The following is a 15,188-nucleotide window of genomic DNA, read 5'->3' on the forward strand; positions in this document are numbered from 1 at the left end:
AGGCACACAAGTTCAGGGTATACCGAAAACAAAATACAATAATTGTGAGAAAAAAAATCACAGGAGCGGTCACGGGTCACGCATTCATCACTTCCCGGCGGTGCGTTCGAAACTCAAACTTTTAATTCGCAGCGACCTCTCGCGGTTGATGCTGAAGGCGCTTAGTGGCGCTAAATATGTTCGTAAAATGAGTCAAAATAAATACTCTTTAATTAATAGCGCAACCAGGAATAATATTGTTATTTTAGGAGTATTTATGCCTCTTAGAAAATATTATGGAGTGAAGCCAACTCAATGCCAAATCATTAAATTTTTCCAGTATATTCTGATGCGTGCGAGTGTGTCTATTTTTTAAATATATTTTTACCTTCTGCCTTTTTATAAAAGCCATCAAAACGACCGATTTGATCTGAATAACCCGGTCTACCACTGCCCTCAGACACTTAAAGCATTATTTAAATTCTTAGGAAACGGCCCAGCATGGTAGTTTTTCTGTCAATTAAATCATATGAAAGTTCATTTGGATTCCGCCAATGGTTCCGCTGGATTACGTAAACTGCCTTCCTCATGCCAGCATTTGTAAACCAAAACTTAACTGCTGGTATCCACAGACGCATTGATTTAAATTAGACACTGCATTATTCAGGAGCTATAGCCCGACCAGGAACATAAAAACCCTCGCCATGTTGCGGAAAACTAATGGTACTAATTTCTTTTAATGGCAACAGTAACTGAAAACTTCATTGACATGTCACCTTGCATGTCAGTCTATTGCTGTCAAAGTGTAAACAAACTTTATTTTAAATGTACGCAACTGATTTTGTGAATTAAATTGCTAAAATCTTTTTATAGTCGTCAAAGAAAAGTGGTTCACAATGTGTTAAAGTATTTGTCGAAGAGAAATACTAAGGATTCGGACAATATTTTCATTGAATAATGTTTCCGACAAAGGTTGTCAAATTGACTGACATGTTTATCGTATAGTACAGTCCACTATGAAAATTAGCTGTGGTTTGTTTCAACTACCTATTTTAAATTTTTTGTCACTTTCTAAGTGTTGAATTTTATGGAATTGGGAAAGAAGTACCGAGTTTGAAGCGTTCATGAGCAGACATTGCAGTTGAATATTCAAGTTCTGAATTTGATTATTGATGAATAATAAAATAAATCCTACTAGCTCGATTGATGGTTTCATTTAATTTATTTAAACCAGGTTACTTATAATAATATGTTTTCGTTAATTTATGAAAATATCAAATTAACCCGTAATCCTGAATCCTGATACATAAAGTTAGCCTATTAATTTAACACAGGTACGACTGTACTCAGTGTTGCACTATCAAATGCAATTGACGCGCCTCTATGCCAGGGTTTTTATGTTCCTGGTCAGGCTATACGGTATAAACATGGAGACTTGAAGTAGGTGGAGGTAGCGGAAAACATTTTTCAGGATAGTAAACAATTTTACAATTAGGATTGCAAGATGTTTACATTGGTATTACTTCAATAAGTAATATTATTATCCAATCAATCAATATTACAGATTTTCATTAATTTAAAAACATTATTTGAAAAAATATCTACATATTAATTCTTGTGGCAGTTGTGATGATTAATAAAGATGCAGGATTTGTAAGACTAAGTAGGTAATTGTGCGTTTAAAGAAGTCGCTTTCAAAGTCATCGACTTACTTTTTAATAGCGTAAGTAATTGGCTATTAAGCAGGTTTATATCTGAAGTTATGTGATGATGCTGCAAAAAGACGATTATTTCACTTCGGACGGCATCATTTGGCTCTGGGCATAATGTAAGAGCAATTTCACATTATGTAATTTACATAATACGAGTAGGTATTATTTCCTACACTTACACAAATCTAAGGTATTGGAAAACACATCAATTCATCACATATCTCATCATCTAAGTTCATTAAAATGGTCAGTATATTATATTTTTATTCATACAAATAAATAAGACGAAAACAAAAAAAAACTATACAAAGTGTAACGATACTGTGTGCTCTTATGCAACAGAATATTTTGGTAGCGGATGTATTTTGTTGGCAACAAAGAACATTGATTTAGTTTTCATAATCGAATAATTAATCAAATAAACGCAATCGATGAGTTGCTATTGCTTCATGAACTCGCCTGATGTTGCACATTCATATTTGGTGGGTAATGAGGCGCAAATTCTCACTAACAATTTGTCAATATTGACTTCAATATTATTTATGAACAACGAATGGTTGTGTGTTTAGTTAATATTTTTTTCGAATAAATTCTACTTTTGTACGCGTGCCACGTTGGGCGCCATCTGGTAACATGAAAGGTTATTTTTTCAGCATGATAGCCTCTGGTATACCTACACCACTAAATTTTTATCACCGAACTTAATGAGTTATTGATACTGATCCTATTTTATGCAAAAAAAAGTTAAATAAAGTTACTAGGGTCGCTAGCACTATTTACGTAAGATAATGTAACACTTATTAGAACTCAACATGGTCTAAGTTAGCTAAGTATGTAATAATAACACTGGAAGCGTGGTCGAGGCGTGAGCGAGACAGACAGATCTGGGTAATATGCGAGCGCGTTCGACTACTCTAGCGAACAGCGGAGTGACCCACCCAGCTGTGTGTTAAATTTTTCACACGTTTCTACATAACCTGTTAAAAAAATTTTTCGGTGATAAAAATGTAGTGGTGTATATTTTATATTGTGTAACATTTAGATAAATATCTCCTTACATCCCTAAAGAATATATACTGGTAGGTTTATACTGCGCTGTAGTACTTATTTTATCAGGATTTCTGGATGTCCTAACTGGAATGCATACCAATATACTAATTTAAGAACTAACTGTACGTAGTCTCCAACGACTAAACTCACTATCATTATCCTTCAACAGACTAGAAATCCTGAAAGCCGACTCCTCGCTAAAAAGCAAAGCGAAGCGCAACGAGTGGACATGGAAGGCACAGACCGACGTGGTCAAGTGGCAGGCGACGCCGCTGCGCGCGCCGTTACTACGCCTGCCGCCTGCGCTCGCGCCGCCCGCGCTGGAATGTTTCACGTGCGTGCGAGCGTATTGCGGAGACCTCACGCCGCCTGAGCGACCGATGCACCAGGACTTGACTGAAGTGAAATGCGTCTACACTGTGCTGATGGTACGTTCCCCTATTTACAGACCAATCTGTAATATTCGTAGTTCAGGCGACGGTACATTTAGCTAAAGACTGTGCCATCTTATGTAGCTGCCATGGTTTCAAAAATCATTCTCTCGTCTCGTGTTCTCTACTTTTTTTTTATCCACAACGAACTCGAGCTCTTGGCCTGTATCTCACCTGATGGTAAGTGATGATTAGGCCGAAGGTGGAAGTGAACTTCACCCGGAATCCTCAACCACGGAGGAACTGGCTATCTTAGTTCTTACCTCTAACTGCCGGAACACAACAATGCTGTTAACATTGTTGTTATGGCGACAGACTTAGATAAGATGGTGGTAGCTAGCCAGGCGGACTTAGAACAAGCCCTACCACCAACCAAACCGAACAGAAAAATCTGCCCCCACTGGGAATCGAACCCGGCACCTCTGCGTCTGAAGCAGGTGGTCTTACCACTAGACAACAGAGGCGGTTTAATTCTTCTAGTTTAGGCTAGACTAGACTAGTAGAGCTGGTCTCTCGGAAACCCAAATTATCTACTGACTGACTAATAGTCTACAAAATCATTTCATTCTTAGTTCTGGAAATCAAGGCAGTTTTTTAATTTGTTGAAAGGTCTAATTTAGAAGCTCGAAACTCTAAAAGTTGAGTGAAGTCTTTCCAACTGCCTTTGCCACCAACCGCGTTATCTTGTGTCTGTGATAACCCGAGTTTATCAACATCTAATACCTTTATTCCTTGCAGCATTGCCACTCTGTTCCGGAGCTGCGCGACGAGGTGTACTGCCAGCTGATGAAGCAGACCACCTCCAACCGCTCGGCCGCGCCCGACTCGTGCCAGCGTGCCTGGCGGCTCATGTCCATACTAGCGGCCTACTTCACGTGCTCGGACACGCTCAGGTATGGACGCTCTATGTTCTTGTATCTGCTGCCACTGAGTTGGAACTACAGGTGTACTGCCAGCTGAAGCAGACCTCCAACCGCTCGGCCGCGCCCGACTCGTGCCAGCGTGCCTGGCGGCTCATGTCCATACTAGCGGCCTACTTCACGTGCTCGGACACGCTCAGGTATGGACGCTCTATGTTCTCGTACTACTGCCACTGAGTTGGAACTACAGGTGTACTGCCAGCTAAAGCAGACCACCTCCAACCGCTCGGCCGCGCCCGAGTCGTGCCAGCGCGTCTGGCGGCTCATGTCCATACTAGCGGCCTACTTCACGTGCTCGGACACGCTCAGGTATGGACGCCCTATGTTTTGTATCTACTGCCACTGAGTTGGAACTACAGGTGTACTGCCAGCTGAAGCAGACCTCCAACCGCTCGGCCGCGCCCGACTCGTGCCAGCGAGCCTGGCGGCTCATGTCCATACTAGCGGCCTACTTCACGTGCTCGGACACGCTCAGGTATGGACGCCCTATGTTTTGTATCTACTGCCACTGAGTTGGAACTACAGGTGTACTGCCAGCTGAAGCAGACCTCCAACCGCTCGGCCGCGCCCGACTCGTGCCAGCGCATGTCCATACTAGCGGCCTACTTCACGTGCTCGGACACGCTCAGGTATGGACATTGGACACTATGTCACTTGGAAATAAATAAATAAAAATAAAAATGTTTCTCTACCAATTATATTATTTTCTACACTGGTTTGACTGTTGTATTTAAGTGGATCTAGTCATCAAAACTTAGGCTATGATTCGTAAAGAAACGACTGTTTCTACATCTCGTCGGGTCGTTTAAAACTTTAAGACCAATCAAAAAAGCGGCTACGAAGATGAATCAGCTTAGCATCCATTGTTTTCCAGCTAGATTACGTTATATTTCAACTGCAACTCCTGTGTAAGCAGGATCTACATCTAGACCAAAACTATAAGTCCAAGTCCAATGACAGTTTCTAGAAAGAATAGTGAAAGGCTGATTATTACCTGAAGAAAATAGAAGGAACTTTAAAACTAAGGTCTACTTTTCATCTAAAACCACTAACAAAGAGCTTGACGAAGTTAGGTGGAAACTGTGTACTTTAATAGAGATAATAATGTTAAAAAATTAAAAATGTGTCGTGTTGTTCCCAGGCCGTTCCTAGTGGAATACCTATCAGCGGCAGCCGCGGACAGGCGGCGGCCGTGCCAAGGCACAGCAGCCGTGTGTCTCGCCAACCTGCGCAAGACTTTACGCTGTGGTGGCAGGAAGAACGTGCCCAGCGTAGAGGAGGTAACAACCAATAATTTTACCATCATTAAGTCATTTATGCCCGTTTTCACCATCAATCTCTAATATTTAAGTAACCCCTATGACAAAAATATCTTATATGTGTTACTATAGTAGAGCTCACTTAAAAAAAAATAGGGATTGATAATGAAAACGGGCATCAGTCTCCACTTCAGGAGGACAAACCCCGTCTAATTTACAAGTGAGAATTAGGCCTACACTCCCCACTCTCTCTCTTGTCTAGACGGGGTTGGGGAAGCCAGATGTTTACACATTTCCTACTTCTTAATATATCCACAGGCACGTTAAAAGTTGGTCATTTGGAATGTAGTCAATAACAAATCCCAACTAATATTATAAATGCGAAAGTAACTCTGTCTGTCTGTCTGTCTGTCTGTTACGCTTTCCCGCTTAAACCTCGCAACCGATTTTGATGAAATTTGGCATAGAGATAGTTTGAGTCCCGGGAAAGAACATAGGATAGTTTTTATCCCGGTTTTTGAAACAGGGACGCGCGCGATAAAGTTTTTCTGTGACAGACAAAATTCCACGCGGGCGAAGCCGCGGGCGGAAAGCTAGTTACTAATAATCTTTAAAAAAAAATAGGATCGCTAGGGTTGGAAATGTTGGAATAACATCTTCGCCTTTGACCTCGAGAATAACTAGTTTCATGGGAACATTTGTTATTCAAGGTAACCAGTGAGCTACACGACATGCAACGTGTTAAACTGTGTTTTACATCAGGTGACAGCGGTATCAGCGGGGCGGTCAGCGAGGCGTCAGTTATACAGACTGCCGGGCGGCGCCGAGCGAGTCGTCAATACGCGCTGCGCCACCGTCGTGCAGGACATCGTCAACGAGCTGTGCGAGCTGGTTAGTAGCAGTTAAAGCTTTCAGGGCGATGGCTATGTAGTTGGCAGTGTGTTTTGAACTTTATTACAATGGTCGGAAGGTCCAATGTGGAATTTGAGCTGATATTGTCCGTTAAAAACTTAAAAGTCATATTATCGAGAGACCCGTTTAGCATAAATGGAGAACTACAAAAAATATCAAGGTTGTAAAATTACCGGAATTTTTGACACCAACAAATTGATCTGAACTCCACTTTTATACAAGTCGAAATACTTGAGCCCAGAGCTTCTGTGTGCAACCTGTACAGATGTAAGTATGAGATTAAGATCTTAGGATATAGGTAGGTAGTTATCATAAATTCAAACAAAGCCCGGGGGTTTTTTCTTGCATGTATCTTTTTGGTATTGATTATTATCTTTGCTGGCTTACATGATTTGACTTTACCATGTCAACCACAGATCGGCGTAACCAGCGAAGCGGAGCGCGCTGAGTTCTCGCTATACTGCATAGTGGCCGGCGACGCGCTCACCATGCCTCTAGCCGGCGACGAGTACGTGCTCGACGTCACCACCGAGTTACAGCGAGCACACCACCCCTTCTACCTCATCTTCTGCCGCTCTGTGTGGCACCATCCGCTACGGACTGACGCGCCACCGCTGTACACAGAAGTTCTGTTCAATCAGGTAATTACAGCTTACAAAAATGAAAAACTGGCTATAGGTATTGAAAAACTCACTATAGCGAGTGACGAGTTCGTCCTCGACGTCACCACCGAGCTGCAGCGAGCGCACCACCCCTTCTACCTCATCTTCTGCCGCTCTGTGTGGCACCATCCGCTCCGGACTGACGCACCACCGTTGTACACAGAAGTTCTGTTCAATCAGGTAACTATAACTTACAAGTTAAACTGCAAACGCTTATATGACGGGTCACGAGTACGCCCTCGACGTCACCACCGAGCTGCAGTGAGCACACCACCCCTTCTACCTCATCTTCTGCCGCTCAGTGTGGCATCATCCGCTCCGGACTGACGCGCCACCGCTGTACACAGAAGTTCTGTTCAATCAGGTAATTTTAACTTACAATTTCAATTAAAAACTCACTATAGCGAGAAAAAGTACGTGCTCGACGTCACCACCGAGCTGCAGCGAGCACACCACCCCTTCTACCTCATCTTCTGCCGCTCTGTGTGGCACCATCCGCTTCGGACTGACGCGCCACCGCTGTACACAGAAGTTCTGTTCAATCAGGTAACTATAACTTACAAGTTAAACTGCAAACGCTTATAATGATGGGTGACGAGAGTGCTCGACGTCACCACCGAGCTGCAGCGAGCACACCACCCCTTCTACCTCATCTTCTGCCGCTCTGTGTGGCACCATCCGCTTCGGACTGACGCGCCACCGCTGTACACAGAAGTTCTGTTCAATCAGGTAACTATAACTTACAAGTTAAACTGCAAACGCTTATAATGATGGGTGACGAGAGTGCTCGACGTCACCACCGAGCTGCAGCGAGCGCGGCACCCCTTCTACCTCATCTTCTGCCGCTCTGTGTGGCATCATCCGCTAAGGACTGACGCGCCACCGCTGTACACAGAAGTTCTGTTCAATCAGGTAACTAAACTGCAAACACTTACTAAACAAACGCTTATGACGGGTGACGAGTACGTGCTCGACGTCACCACCGAGCTGCAACGAGCGCACCACCCCTTCTACCTCATCTTCTGCCGCTCTGTGTGGCACCATCCGCTCCGGACTGACGCGCCACCGCTGTACACAGAAGTTCTGTTCAATCAGGTAATTTTAACTTACAATTTCAATTAAAAACTCACTATAGCGAGCGAAGAGTACGTGCTCGACGTCACCACCGAGCTGCAGCGAGCGCGGCACCCCTTCTACCTCATCTTCTGCCGCTCAGTGTGGCACCATCCGCTAAGGACTGACACGCCACCGCTGTACACAGAAGTTCTGTTCAATGAGGTAATTTTAACTTACAATTTCAATTAAAAACTCACTATAGCGAGAAAAAGTACGTGCTCGACGTCACCACCGAGCTGTAGCGAGCGCACCACCCCTTCTACCTCATCTTCTGCCGCTCTGTGTGGCACCATCCGCTCCGGACTGACGCGCCACCGTTGTACACAGAAGTTCTGTTCAATCAGGTAACTAAACTGCAAACACTTACTAAACAAACGCTTATTATGATGGGTGACGAATGTGCTCGACGTCACCATCGAGCTGCAGCGAGCGCTCCACCCCTTCTACCTCATCTTCTGCCGCTCTGTGTGGTACCATCCGCTCCGGACTGACGCGCCACCGTTTTACAAATAAGTTCTTTTCAATCAGGTAACTAAACTACAAACAGTAAGCAAAACGCCTTGACGTCACCACCGAGATGCAGCGAGCACACCACCCCTTTTACTCCATCTTCTGTAGCTCCATGTGGCATGACCCGCTCCGGACTTAGGGCCCCACGGCGATTTTTGTAGCGATGCGATAGCGATGTAGCGCATTAGTAGCGCGTTGGCATCACTTCTGTAGTGCGTTGCAAATGCGACTAACGCGCGTTAGCTACTAACGCTGTCGCTCGTTTACGAGTCGCTGAGGGCGAGGGCCCTTAAAAGCGTTTCAGCTCGGAATGACAACTTCTCAAAATGACAACCGAAATGACAACTTCTTAAAATGTCAACTTCGCTAAAAGACAACTTCTCATAATGTCTATTTCTCACAATGACAAATTCGCATTTGGTCAACTTCGCATAATGTCAACTACTTGTTGATATTTTATTTTCATTATTTCTAGAGTTCTAGTTCTTCTAGAGTTGTCATTATGCGAAGTTGACCTAATACGAATTTGTCATCGTGAGAAATAGACATTATGAGAAGTTGTCTTTTAGCGAAGTTGACATTTTAGGAAGTTGTCATTTCGAGAAGTGGACATTTTGCGCTCCGGTTGTCATTTTGAGAAGTTGTCATTACGAGCTGAAACGCTTAAAACTTCCATCTCATGTGTAACATCGAACTTATTTTCCTTCCCAGGTGGCCCCAGACTACTTAGAAGGCTTACTACTAGTACTACCCAACGGCGGTGCGCCGCCCGCGCCCGCGCTACGAGACGCTGCCCTAGTAGCAGCACTCCTACACCGCGCCGCCGCGTTGCCCGACGCGCCTCACGCTCGTGACCTCAAGTTCCTGCTGCCGAAGCCGCTGCTAGCGCTGCGGGAGCCGAGAGCGCACGCCTGGCACAACTGGGTTGCGGCTGAGTGGCCGCACGCTCGTGCGCTTTCGCCGGCCGCTGCTAAAGCTAAAGTGCTACAGGTATGTAACAGCTGGATAAATACTACAAGACTTTCAATAAAAGCATCGAAGTCTAGCAATAAGTTAATCTTCCCAGGGCCACCAGCTGAAGGATGCGCGCCATGATATTGTTTATCGACGTCAAAATGTATCGCCAAAATGTATCGACAAAGTCTATAAAATGGCTTATCACTTCGCGTATCCTAGGCCTACTGATCACTAAGGAAAATCTGTTTATGTAAAAAAATTACCTATATGTAACTTAAATCGACTTTTTTTGACGGTTAATACCTACCACATAACGTTAATACTTACCACATAACGTTAATACTTACCACATAGCAACGGAAGGGTACCTGCTTCTGCTGCACACGCCAAAGGTTTAATGTAATCTGGGCACGTTGAGCAGAGACAGGAAAAGTTAAGTATTTATTGTTCGTCGAACAACGGGACTTAACGGGACTATTCCCACCTCTCTTTCCGACCGCTGCAACTCCTATGTAGCCAGGATCTACAGCTTGACCGCCAATAAAACCCAACCAGTGAAGTTTTTAGGGTATGTCGAACCCCCATTAGACATGGAAAAAAGAATTTCTCTATTTGTATTTTGTGTTCCGGCGTTTCTTCTCAGCACTTGCCATATGTTTGTCTCATTTCTACTAGTATCTTAATATGTAAGTCTAGATATTAGCACGTCACTACCTTGTTTAATATACCACGCAATCTTGTATACCCATTCTTATAAGATACACCATACAAGAATGCATGGTAAATTCAGTGAACTGCTCCTGAATCGAATGTACCTACTACTACTATTTCTATTTATTTATATTAACCGGCAGACAGTGGTGACTGAGTTTGTTGCGGCGCTTCTTCTCAGCACTTGCCAAATGTTGGTCTCGAAGCGCTGGTAGGGTAAAAAGATTATGAGACATGTAGAGGCTCCTTAAGAGCAAAATGACGATTTGTAAGAACTATTTATTAGTCCAAACAAATAAAGAAATTTTGACTTTGACTTTGACTTTGAAGCGCTGGTAGGGCCCAAAAGATAAGGAGACATGTAAAGTGCCCCATAAGGGCTACCTTTTCTTTTTATTTTCTATTGACGTTCATAAGTGCCACTTGTGGTCTATCTACTATATAAAAATAAGTCGGGTTTTCCTCCCTGACGCTATAACTCCAGAACGCACGAACCGATTTCCACGGTTTTGCATTCGTTGGAAAGGTCTCGGGCTCCGTGAGGTTTATAGCAAAGAAAATTCGGGAAAAGGTGGTAAAACGGGATCCACGCGTACGAAGTCGCGGGCGGCCGCTAGTACTGAATAAATATTTTTGATCTTGATTTTGATTTTAACGTGTATCGCAGGTCCTGTCCCGCTGGGCGCTATTCGGGTCGTCGTTCTTCGCGGTGCGTCGCGTGGGCGGCGCGGGCGCGGCGGACTGGCGCGAGCACGTGCTGGCGCTCAACCGGCGCGGCGTGCACCTGCTGCACACGCACACGCACGAGACCGACACGCACTGGCCCTACGCAGAGCTCATCTCCACCAGGAAGGTGCGTATGAATGGCAAATCTAAGTGACCATAATAGGGATTACTCTGAGAAACGTTATCCGAAGATTTGAATGTAAATTCCTCTCAAGCATATCAAGATTCCAGCACGACGGTGACAATAGACCCGAAACTACGCAGTTCCGAAGTAGCCTTTCGCTTTTCATGCGAGGATTTTTAGCAGTTGACAGGTGTCACGAAAATCGACGCACTCTCAGCTGTGCCGAAACACAATATCTTTTTACGACCGATTCAATACGAACGTGACGATGGCTTCGGCGACTATCACTGTACCGCGCTCCGTCGCGTAGCGCAAGGTTACGTGCATTCGCAGCACAATGCTGCTTTGCACGATGATGCCGATTTGGGCCTGCTGTATAGAAAACACGCGCGCGTTACCTGTCGCCCCGTGGACCGCAGCGGAATGCGGTGCAGTGGGATAATCGCCTTATGGTGCGCCCAGTTTAGACGCACCATTGCACATATTATTGACGCGAAGCGATAGTTTAATCCCGTTGTACGCCCATCCCCCAAGATGTACAACTAATAACTGAATCTTTGCCCCTCAGGTGCGGTCGGAGGACGGCACGCTATTCCTGGACGTGAAGTGCGGCTCGCTGCTGCAGCAGCGCGTGACGCGGCTACAGGCGGAGCAGGCGCACGAGATCGCGCGCCTCGTGCGCCAGTACGTGGCGCTGCAGCGCGACCAGCGCCACGACAGCGCCGGTGAGCACACACTAAAGTCTGTTCGCCGAGAGTTGAAAAATATTATGAAATGTCTTGCAATAGCGACTGTCGCTTAATTATCGCATTCTGTATGGCGGGCGTCGTTTGTCACAACGCACACTGAGTACCATGGTACGAGCCACGCAGCTGTCGTCAAGCGCCCCGGCCGGCGGGCGGCGGCGGCCACAGCGTGACCACTTTTAGTAGATTTCTACTTTTTTGGTAGATTTGAGGCAAAGAGAACGATGATTTAGTAGTGCGAAATCGTTTAGTAGATAATTGGTTTTTTTAGAACATTCTTATAAATGGTAGTCCAAAATTAAATTGTAACCGAGGCGAGAATCCAGGCCAAAAAAAAAGGTTAGGCCAAATAATCTACCAACTTTTTCATTATATCGACAAAAATAATTAGCGGGCCGCAATTTATAATGAGTTTAGAACCTCTGATATTTAATTTTTTTTATCAATTCTCGGCGAACAGACTTTACACTACACTAAGGCTGGGTTGCACCATCTTACTTTAACTTTGACAAACGTCAAAAATCTGTCAAACTCCATACAAAAAACACCGCAATAGTTACGGTCAAAGTTAGGTGGTGCAACTCAGCCAAAAGCTTCAACGCGACCCGTGACAGTCCACGCGACCCGTGACAGTCCACGCGACATGTCGCGCCGGCGCCGGCGATAGCGATCTGCGTTTGTGTGGTTGAAGCATAATAACAATAACAACAGGCTGCGTAAATATCATCGCAGAAAACCGTTTTTGTATGTTGTACACTCGGACCAAATAAGGGTGTCAAGCAACTGGACGCACAAAATGTCTGCGTTAGCGCAGCGTTCTTTAGGTTTTAAAAACTTGGTAAAAATAGATTGCTTCAGATGGGTAACCCATCACGACTTACAGCTAGCCAGGTGACTTCTCTGGCCGCTGAGCTACCCTGGGCTATATTGGGTAATCCCGTCGAAATTTTCAAACTTTTAGGATACAGGAAACCGGATCATTGTATGGTGTTAAGTAGAAGCATCTGGACACTAAAAGTATCTGACTTAACTTATCAGTCTTACCACCACAATTATTACCACTGAGCAACTAAGCTACGGAAACATGGGCAACTATTAATAAGCTTTCTAAATTCTATATTACATAACTATTCCTAACTTTTCTTTCTTTTTGCTTTCAGGGTTCAGCTCCTAAGGTGACGCAGTCTTATCTCATAAGATGTGCAGTGTATATTTCTGGATCAGCTGTTTGCAGAGCGTTCGTGTACCTCATCCATATCAACAGATTCCGTCCGATCGTTGGTCTCAAGTCTCAAGCAAGCGCTACTCGACTACAATAAAGAGCTTATATGACGCCATGATGCGAGACTGCCGCCCTTGTCTAATCTGGGCCGAACGAAAGAGACAGTGGCTCTTATGACTGTGTCGAGTATAAACGGTATATTATTGTATTAGCATGTAAACCAGATTGAAATGAGAATAGGATTTGCTAGGGCTCAAATAAATGCGTTCATACAATGCATGCAATACAAATAAATCTTCTATTTTCATTTTAGTCATCATTATTGTTTACTTTATTCTACATTATGAAGGATTATGTTATTTCATTTAATAGTTTAGGTTTAGCGTCATTCTAAACATTCCAAAACTGTAACCATCGAACATGATATTATTTTTATCAATATTTTAGTAATTATATTTGGCATAATATTATCAAGATTCAATGCAATTGTTAATCATCTAGTACATATATTTTTATATAACTTTTATAAGAATACTTTAATAATTCATAAACCTGGAATATATTAATAGGTATAATCACCATCAAAGTTGTATGAATCTCTGTTGTTTTGAACTGAAATTATTTCGATAGATGCAAGTTTACATAATATTGTTGTATACAAAACATATAGAACTTTAAATTAAAACAAAATCGAATGATAAAATCTTACGAATCTACTTTTAATATATTTCTATATCGTTTACCTAACATAAAATCTGCATTAAAACAAATAGTCGCAATAATTCCCAAATCCAATACAACCGTTAGGTAACTTCAATCATTAAACAAGTTCTACTAAAGATTAATTGATAATGAACACGTTTGTAGGTACAGTACATTATTTTAGTGTTTATTATTGTAATTATGTAGATGAGACGATACATTTTGTCGTGAATGGAATTCGTATTATGATTATTGAATAGTATTGTTAATTTCCATCGACAAAATATACAAGTCTTCGGTTACGACTTAATATAGTTTACTCCGTGCCTTATCAATGTGACTGTCTTCCTCGAGTTAAACAAAAGGTGCTATTTATAATAATTGAAGTCTATTTCGTACTTAAGGGAATTGTTTCGATGCACGTTTATTACCTTGTATGAAATTATCTAAAGACCGGCAAGGTCGCAGTCATGTTTATTTTAAAGTTTGTCATGTAATATATTTAAAAATATTCGATGTACGAGAATTATATTGTAGATACCAATAAAAGTTTTATTTTGAAATGGTTTTTGTTTTCTTTTTTAGTGAATTTTTACCAGATATTTTTATGTTTACACACGGCAAGTTAATACCAACAACTAGGGAAATGAATTATTTAAAATATGCAATTGCGTACGTAGGTAGACGTCGCTTACATAATACATACACGACTGCAATGCAAACTATCTCAAAGAATACTCAATAGCAATAGGCAGCACTACTTTGTTAACAATCTTTTATCTTTTCTAGCCATCTAGATTTCTTTTCTGAAGCAAATAAGTTTATTGAAATGAGAATGGAAGTACTGATATGTATGTTTATCACTCTTTGTAGTTTTACATTGTAATATGGTAAAAAAATTTTGCTAGAGTTAGCAAACTTGTAACAATAGAATATTAATTGATACCGATAAGAATGTAGGACATAACAACAAACTAAAATCAGTGGTAAAACAAAAAGATATTTAAAGAAGAAAAAATATTTAGTTAACTGTTAGTAAATTACTACGAAAAGAAGCCTAAAATGGGCGTAAGCTCATGATTATCGTAACAAGCCAAAATTCAGAAACTAGGTATATGATTGCGCAATCATTTATCAATTAATATCGGATAAAAGTTACTTCTCTCTTTATTTCAACATAACGATCTTGATACAGTCTATAAATTAATTACTGGTAAACCACCAAAAACGAGAGACAGGCGAAATAAACAAAAAAGAGTTAAGAACTTTTTCAGTAGAAAGTTACTCGATTCACTTTCTTAAACTGCCGAGTTTTTAAAACGATACAATCATAGGTAAGTTAAGTAGGTACCTTCATTAAATCATCTTTTATAGGTATATTTTATAACAATTAAAATAATAATGTCAAGCTACAAATATTCTAAATTTTAATTAACAAACTTTTTGTTC

The 15,188-nt window shown here is 42.4% G+C and overlaps 1 protein-coding gene across 1 annotated transcript in view; it reads left to right on the forward strand.

Moving 5' to 3' along the window:
* Positions 1-14,302, forward strand: part of LOC114354435 (unconventional myosin-XV-like) — a 45,165-nt gene extending 30,863 nt beyond the window's left edge. The window contains exons 3-11 of the mRNA XM_028306821.1: positions 2,911-3,169; positions 3,911-4,065; positions 5,234-5,372; positions 6,114-6,242; positions 6,680-6,904; positions 9,263-9,541; positions 10,887-11,072; positions 11,638-11,794; positions 12,976-14,302. Coding sequence (XP_028162622.1) covers positions 2,911-3,169; positions 3,911-4,065; positions 5,234-5,372; positions 6,114-6,242; positions 6,680-6,904; positions 9,263-9,541; positions 10,887-11,072; positions 11,638-11,794; positions 12,976-12,989 — 1,543 coding nt within the window. The 3' untranslated portion in view covers positions 12,990-14,302. The remainder of the gene's footprint in view (positions 1-2,910; positions 3,170-3,910; positions 4,066-5,233; positions 5,373-6,113; positions 6,243-6,679; positions 6,905-9,262; positions 9,542-10,886; positions 11,073-11,637; positions 11,795-12,975) is intronic.
* The last annotated feature ends 886 nt before the right edge of the window (positions 14,303-15,188 follow it).

The sequence above is a fragment of the Ostrinia furnacalis genome, unplaced genomic scaffold (genome assembly GCF_004193835.3).
Source record: "Ostrinia furnacalis isolate ACB-3 unplaced genomic scaffold, ASM419383v2 OfSCF2049, whole genome shotgun sequence".
Lineage (NCBI taxonomy): Eukaryota > Metazoa > Arthropoda > Insecta > Lepidoptera > Crambidae > Ostrinia > Ostrinia furnacalis.